The sequence below is a fragment of the Cupressus sempervirens genome, chromosome 3 (assembly GCF_028749045.1).
Source record: "Cupressus sempervirens isolate cs-2001-9-10 chromosome 3, ASM2874904v1, whole genome shotgun sequence".
Taxonomy (NCBI): Eukaryota; Viridiplantae; Streptophyta; class Pinopsida; order Cupressales; family Cupressaceae; genus Cupressus; species Cupressus sempervirens.
In genome coordinates, this window is record NC_143120.1 from 1,125,032,744 (window position 1) to 1,125,041,248 (window position 8,505).

The 8,505-nt window shown below is 32.6% G+C and overlaps 1 protein-coding gene across 5 annotated transcripts; it reads left to right on the top strand.

Annotated features, from left to right (window-relative positions):
* The first annotated feature begins 1,595 nt into the window (after positions 1-1,595).
* On the top strand, positions 1,596-8,505 carry LOC149570766 (17.6 kDa class I heat shock protein 3-like). 5 transcript variants are annotated; one of them, XM_089823310.1, is made up of 4 exons: positions 1,600-1,798; positions 7,483-7,515; positions 7,593-7,760; positions 7,992-8,505. In XM_089823310.1, the coding sequence occupies exons 3-4, from the start codon at positions 7,640-7,642 to the stop codon at positions 8,273-8,275; spliced, it is 405 nt and encodes a 134-aa protein (XP_089679436.1). In that variant the 5' UTR covers positions 1,600-1,798; positions 7,483-7,515; positions 7,593-7,639; the 3' UTR covers positions 8,276-8,505. The 5 variants fall into 5 exon arrangements, with proteins under 5 accessions (XP_089679432.1, XP_089679434.1, XP_089679436.1 ...); XM_089823311.1 differs by having other exon boundaries at positions 7,608-7,760; XM_089823306.1 differs by lacking the exon at positions 7,483-7,515 and having other exon boundaries at positions 1,596-1,798; positions 7,585-7,760.

The window sequence follows — 8,505 nt, forward strand, 5'->3', positions numbered from 1 at the left end:
TGATGTATTAAATATAGTTTAAATAATATGTATAATATTAGATAGAATATATATTTGTAATTTTTGAGATCAAATTATTTACAAATTTAGTTAGTAGCTAAAATGAATATTATATCTTTATTACTACATGATTATATTTAATTGATAAATGAATAATTGAAGAGAATACCAAGTTAATGTATGAATTATTGTACAATGTTAAATAAATTTATATCATATATGTTATTGATTAATAACTTAAACATTATATAAATATATAATATGAAAATGGTCAGTAAAATTAAAAGTAATTTTGTAATAAATCTTATTATAAATTATTACATGTAGAATACAAAAGTTAAATTTGGAAATTAATTATTTTAAATTTTTTTATTTTAAAATATAGAACTTAATGTAATGCATTGTAAAATCACCAGATTTAAATTAAAAGATAAAGTTGTAATTAATGAATTCATTAATGCATGATAAAGTTGTTAGAAAATATTGTATTTTTTGAAGTGGGAAAATAGAATAAACCCAAAAATGCAAGGGACCAATTAGAAAAAGGGAATAAATCAATATAAATTAATTTAAAAATAAAAAGTTTGTTGAACTTTAGAACTTAGTACTTTTTTTGGGTTGCATAAATTAAAAGGGGGTCTAATTAAAACATCAGTACCCAAGGACTAATAATGTTCTAAATTGACATATTAACATTCTATATAAATTTATCTTAAATTTTATGTTAATTAAATGTTCAAAAATCAATTGTTTAGAATGAGAGGAAAAAAGACTAATGTTGAATGAAAATATCTTATATATAAGCATCTTTATAAAAATTAGATTTAAAACAAGAGCTCTATGTGAGCTAGAGTCCCTGCCTATTGGGATAAGGAGAAATAAATACATTATTCACACATAGATAGAAGAAAAAGTCAATAGAGTAAAAGTTATGTAAGAATGGTAAGGGTTTGGTCAGGAAGAGCCTTTTGGTTGAGTGATTGCTCATAAGAAATAGCTAGTACTTGCACTTCTCAATTAAATTCTAGCTGGATCCTATTGGTAATCATAAACCCAAGATCTTTATCTTTGATCAATTGGTTAAAAAAGAGAAAAATTAAATAGTCACAATTTTTAATAGAAGAAACAAAATTTTCACCATAGAATGTTTTCTTTTAATTTGAATTATTAATTTAAGATGATTTGAACATTCTTAATAAAAATGACACACATTTACTTTGAATACAAAAGTATGATATTTGAATGCAACATGTATTAAATCTAATTCTAGATATAACATTAACCTAGAGCTCTATTAATTTATTTCCTTTTTAGATAATATATAAATGATTTGTAAGTGAGCTAAGGATTATAATTATTTTTACTATTATATCTATATAAAAACTAAAGGCAAGTACTAAGCCCTTATGTGACACTTGTTTCTTTGTTTGTTATGTTGTATACCGTGAACATAATTTTTTAGTTCATTCTTTTGATTTTCTCTTATATTTCTTTCTTTTACTACATTTTAATTATTATTTTATTTTTCTAAAAAAACATGTTTTTGTGAAAATTTCATTCTTTATTTCTTCGTACAGCTATAGCCCCTTCTTATTGTTTAAGTCAAAAAACACTTAGATAATGTATTTAAGTTAAACGAAGTGGTCTCTGCCCCTCGAATTCAAGATCTGCCGTCGGAGAGCTCGTCAATCGATCGCGACAATTTCTGCGATAAGTTTTTATGAGAAGCGGATGCTAACACTGGGTATAGGCCGAACAAACCATTGCACCATTCGATATTTTTGGAGCCTTCAATAAGGTATTTGTTAGTGTTTTCTATCTATTCTCCTGTTCTACATAGCGATTGAGGTGAATTATAAAATCTGAACTTCACAAGGCCATGAGCTATAGCTTGCGCTGTTTGCAGAGAGATGTAGAGAGATTGATTTGGTTTGTTTTATTTTCATAAAAAAATCTTTGCTAGGGTTTTGTAATAATATTTCCCCCAGTTGGTACGGTTGATATTATGGCATAATTTGTGCAGAATATTAAGATACGCCATTGTCATGGTTTCAGTGAGTTTTTAATTTGGGAATATGGATGTGCAGATGTTGGTTCTATGATTTTAGTTCAATTTAATTTTGCCTCTCATAGGTTTAATCCCTGAGTCGATTGAAAATACAGTTTTCTTACTTTTTAGTGTATGGTGGCTACATGCCTATCTCTTCGTATGCGAATATCTCTGTGTTTGTCCACTTATAAATTCCCTCTAAGGGTCTCCACAATGCTTCCAAGGGAATGGAACGGGAGGAATTGAATGCGAACTGTTTGTCATAAAGCCTCCATGTTGTGTCGTTGCATGTAATGAAATGAAATTCAGTACAAAAGGCACAAAGGCAGTTTTCATCGCAGGTTTTATGCATGTTGAATGCATTAGCTTGAAAGTTTCTGAAGCATTCGTGGCAAGTCCATTTTTTGTGAATACCCTGCACATTTTGTCGAACAGTTCACAGGCCTTGTCCGTGCTTTCAGATTTTGCATACATGTCTAGCAGAGCAGTTGCAACATTAAACAAATTTGTTGTCCTTTATGTTTTGATGGATGATAATAGCCTGTTCCGAATCTCCCAGATTGGCTATACATGTACCATTTGCATTTCCTTGAAATGTTTGAGGATCTCTTCAAAAAATTGACTTGTTCACACCCTACAATCATTGCAGTCCATCGTACCACATTTCTCTGAGGTATTTTATGAAACACTTAACGAGCTTTATCAATGCTTCCATGTTTTTCATACACATCTACCAGCAATGTCTTATCTATAACATTTGACAAAATTTCACAATCATTTATGCTTTGATGGACATCCGCACCCCGTTCCAGAATTCCCGTTCCATGCGAGGTGGGAAAATGCTAGTACAACCTTTACACCAAATTACTGCATCTGCTTGAATGTTTCTAGAGTAGATCAAGATGGCTGTTAAAAAAGTATTTAAAGGGCAGAATGGCTAACAAGAATACAGTAAAGTAGTAAATGCCACAACTACAAGCACTACAGAAATAAAACCTATGAAATCCTTGTTAAATCTGAAAATTTCATTCACAGATTATCTTAGTGGTCACCCTTGCTTCTTCCTACCTGCTTTTATTAGATCGGTGAAGTCTCCATAACGAGAAATACTGTGTCAATAAACTAGCCATGCCATCTGCCATTTGGAGATTTCCTCAATAATTTTGGAGAAATTTAATCTCTTCTTCACTGCTATAATTTGTACAATATTTTATAAATATATATTTATATTTACTATTGGTGTAACCATTGCACCTTCTTTTGGTGCAAACACTACGATATGTTTCATCCCATTTAAAACTGTATGCCAGTTTTTTAAAGGACATTTACGGTGTAATTTGCAAACACTAGTAATCTTTCGTATTTATGCCAACTGAGGCAAAACCAATCAATCTGTTTGTTTTGGTAGGTTAAGTTCCAGTTTTTCATTACTGCCGTAGGCTTTTGGAACTACATGCAACAAACAGTTTTTAACTAGTGTGAAACAATGTAATTTCAGCCTATAAAATTGCTTAAATATTTATTCCTAATAAAGTTGTAATTTTTTAACAAACCAAATAGTACAAATTACTTTTCTCATATTTGATTGGCCTAAGAATTTTGATATGAGCCCTTTAAGTGGATGAAAGTGATGGGAGTGACTATAATGGGAACCTTTTCTGTTTTACAAAACCTGTGGCTTCTTTGATGTAGTGTGCCTGTTTTCAGACTTTATCAGTAGTAAGGGCATGCCTCGAGTTTTTTTCCTCCTGTTTTATAGAGAATGGGCCTTGTTGGCTTTGCTTTCTTCTTGTTGTACACTTTCAGTGTCCTATTTACGCTATTGGGGACCTCATTTGGACTAAATTTTTATCGGTAGTGACCAACTTCTGCAAAGGACAAATGCAAGTATTAGTGCTGTGCGTTTTTACTAAACTTTTGTTTTGTTTGGTTTTTGGAATATATTTCTGGTAAGTATTATGTTTCTGCAATTTCAGAGGCATTTCATGGTTGGGCATTGCCTGATTGAAAATAGACAATGAATTTTCATTTATATTTTGCTAATGTAAGAAACCTATTGTTAATCGGAGTCAATTTGATGGGTTTCAAAAAACTTTGTGGGTGTTTCCTACCTTTTGGGCTGGATAGTTACTGCTTGTTTTTGAGAATCCATGTACGTTTTGTATTCTGAAAACAAATAGAGTTGACAAAAATTTGAAAGAAGATTTGTTTTTCTATCCTGTCTAATATAGTGGTCTTGTAAGCATTTTTGTTGATAAACATTGTAACCTTTTAATTGAGACCTTGAAATGGGGCTTCTGGATAGCTGCTGCTTTCTTAGACATTATTTGTTAAAAATCAGGCCCAGAAATCCATGAACATAACCAGCAATAAGAAAGAGAAAAACTAAAACAAAGAACACTAGAAATATCCTGGGAAAACCCTTTGAGAATGAAGCGAAAAACCCAGCCACACAACAAAATATATCTTTATTGATAATGCAATGTTCAAGTGTACAATATCCTTTGCTTGACGTGAATATATAATAATAGGAGAGACTCTTCACATTATAATCAAAGGTCTCTTGAGATTCTCATAACTCCTAATTAATTAATTATGACTCTTCAAATATTCATGCCTCAATGCATGCGAATGACACATGTCATTTACATTTAATATTACAAATTAAACTTAACTGTCCTTTTCAGCTGAACGTAACAATAATAGTAATAATGGTCATATTTCCAGAGACAGGCCCCGATGAGATTTAGCTTCGAACCCGGCTCAGAGCCCACAGCTACAAAAGTGATATTGATCCCCATGAGAGGCTTGAGGTGTATGCGAGAGACAATATTCGTGCTCCTGAAATCTACATTCCTCCGGCCAATGGCCTCCCACGTAGTCACGCCACATAACAAGAGTTCTTCACCATTGGGGTTTGCACTGTTCTCCTTCTCTTCCTTCTTAGCATTGGCACTCGCCTCTGCCGTACTCATTTTTACTGCCAGTATTTGAACTCTCGATCTGAGCCTTGAGCTCCGAAACCCTTGGAGTTGTTTTCAGTTCAAAGATGAACCTAGAAGGAAATTTCTTTCACAAGCACGGGGGATTTGAACTAGGCTCTGATACCATGTTAAAACTCAAGCCCAGAAATCCATGAATGTAACCAGCAGTAAGAAAGAGGAAAACTGAAACAAAGAACACCAGAAATATCCTGAGAAAACCCTTTGAGAATGAAGGGAAAAAAAACCCAGCCACACCACAAAATACATCTTTATTGATAATGAAATGTTCAAGTGTACAAGATCCTTTGCTTGACGCGAATATATAACAATAGGAGAGACTCTTCACATTATAACCAAAGGTCTCTTGAGATTCTCATAACTCGTAATGAATTAATTATGACTCTTCAAATATTCATGCCTCAATGCATGCGAATGACACATGTCATTTACATTTAATATTACAAATTAAACTTAAGTGTCTTTTTCAGCTGAACGTAACAGTAACTGTAATAACGGTCATATTTCCAGAGATAAAGATCTCTATAGCAGCCACCATCTTCAACATTATTGTCAGGCTGTGAATTTTATGCATGTTTATAACCAACTAGGAAGATAAAAATTAGACTTAGATATATTGCTATCTGAATGTCAAAGGACTTTACCATATTTGGAAACATTATGATATTTACCGACTCTATTGTTAACTCATCTCGCTCTCTTAAAATGCTCTGAGATAACCCCAACTGATAGATCAGGTGAAAAATGGCTCAAAATGTGAACATTACCAAATTTTCAACACTCCCACCTCATCGTGGAAGACAAGCAATCATGATTTACTATCAAATAAATGTCGATGAACCAAGAGAGATTTTGGGAGAGAATCTACTTTTGCAGGTAAAGAGAAAACTGAAAATGTGCTGAAGCAACTTTAGATGCATCAGATGAACTTCTTGGAGCTGAAATTGTCTGTTAACGGTTTACTTGGTCTCCATACTGAAAATGATCAATCTACTGATTTCTATCTTTGAGTGTCCTGTTCTGAAGTTAATTCTCCAAGGCTTTGTTTAGTTGTTTGATTTAAAATGTCCAAGTTCTCATGGTGCATGTGTACCTGATAATATTATAGACAGATGATTCTATTTCTTTGGATGATTGAGGAATGGAGTCTACCATAGGGTATGCCCAATGCCACAACCTTTCATCATCTCTAGGTGGAAAAGGTACAGACTCCAAACAGTATTCCAGAGATGCTCCGATATCCATTGCTGCAACAAACTATATTCAACACAAACCTCTTGTCAATGCTACGAAAATAAAGAATAAATTTCAAGTTTCAGCATATAGAGTGTCCAAGACATTAAATCTAAGTTAGCATTGAGTTGTCATCAACCATGTCCTTGCATGTCATTTGTTATTTGGAACAACAATCAATGAGATTTAATAGAAGAACTCTGCCCTGATTACTGTTATTTTTGCATAATTTTTTGTGCATCCTTCAAATTTTTCATTAATCCATTTGCGAACTTTCAACAGTTAATTGGGCATAAACAATTATCAGGACACAGAAGAAAAGAAGTTTTACTGATATAAATATGAATTATCCATCAAGAACTTCTTTTACAGAACTGGGTGGACTACCCTGCCTCTCCAGAATTCCAAATTTTCAATTTTATTTATTCCAGTCTATTTACAATAACAATTGTGCCAATTTATAAATAAACTTTTATTTCAGTCGTGTTATAGACACTTGATTGAATGGTCAAGATTCAATGAAGAGGGCCAAGACGGTTACAATTGTTTGCTTATCAGTGTCTTTAAGCAGAAGCAAAATTTAGGTCTAGTATGACCGATGTGGTTCAAACGGTAGAAGCGTTGCCTGTTACCGAACAACTACTCACATAAACAACTGGATGAAGAGCTAATGTGCTAGCTTCTCAAAACTCCTTAGAAGCAGCACATGTAGAGGAGCAACATCAAAGCTCTGGCATGAAATAATGGAAGCTTAAATAAAGATTTACAGAATTTGTTTATTTCAAATTGGAAATGATAAATATATATGATGAAACATTTTATTCAAAAAATATGTGCACATTAAAAGTTAAAATTGTATTAAAAGAAAGTATCAATATTTCTGAATTTTCTAAGCAATTAAGGAGAAATATATAAGAAAAAATGTAAATTTGAAATATTTAACAGGATGTAATTATATGATGCTTGTCCACACATTGGACAAGAATATTTTTTCATTGTGGAGTTGGAACTTGCTTCGGCTCTACTGCAATGAAACCCAAAACAATTTGACACTTTTCTGTATTAAGTTACTTGTAAAGCTGTTTGGGGAATTAGTTCAATGTAACTTCAGTGTAATTGAATAGATTGTACAATATAACTATTTCAACTTTAAAATTCATTTGCATAGCTTTAACAAACTTTCTAACATTTTGGCAGGAACTTTGCTTCTCTGCAGACTTGTTTGAGGAGGTTATATTGCAGTTTCTTTAGCTTATTTAATTTCCATTTTTTGTATTGAATACAATTACATTTTTTTAGGTTATCAGGTTTTGTGTTTACAGCGAGAGGAGGTTGATAGTATCCCAACCAATCTATGGAAGAGTATAATACTTGGGATAGCAGAGCTAGGGAGAGAATCCACAAGCGTACCATTCATCTTTCTCTGTCTTCGATTGAAACTGATGAAGTCGATGTTTATTTAACTGCCTTACCTGGTATGTTGATTAATTCATGTGGGTTATTAGTATGATGTTTGATCATAGATTCAATTATGTAGGTTCTAGTCATTTGTATTAATTTGTATAAAATATAAGTTAATATTTTTGGGATCTAATAGTGAAAAAAAATATTTGAATTATATTCATATATTTTTTGATGGTAAATTTTTTCATAAGATTGTGACTGGTTTACTAATATGAATGGCATTTTAATTTTATATTCTGAAGGTTTAGGAAAAGGAGTTACGAAAGTTGAAGTAGACGAGGAAAGAGGTCTTCTGCATATAAGTGGAGAGCATAAGAATGAGTCGGAGAAAAAGCATAGTGTTTTCTCTCGTCACCTTCCCCTACCAAAAAATGCCATATTGGATCAAGTGCAGGCTGAGATTATTATAGATGGAGCGCTGAGAGTGACAATTCCAAAGGTGCCTGCGCCTAAGCCTGAGCCTGAGCCTGAGCCTGAGCCTGAGCCTGAGTCTAAGCTCAAGGTCATACCAATCCATAGATGTTAAAAGCTAACACACACTCTTATGTGATAAGGAGCACAGATTAATTTTGTGTAAGGAACAAAGCATATGGAAAATTTTCTTCTTCTATGAATGTACGAGATGAAAACTCAATTTTTTTGTTAACATCCATACTTACTCTTATGTGAGAATTTTGTGTGGGGAATGAAGCGTAGAGAAAATATTCTTGTTATATGAAAGTACGAGCTAAAATGCAATATTTTTGTTGACTTTAA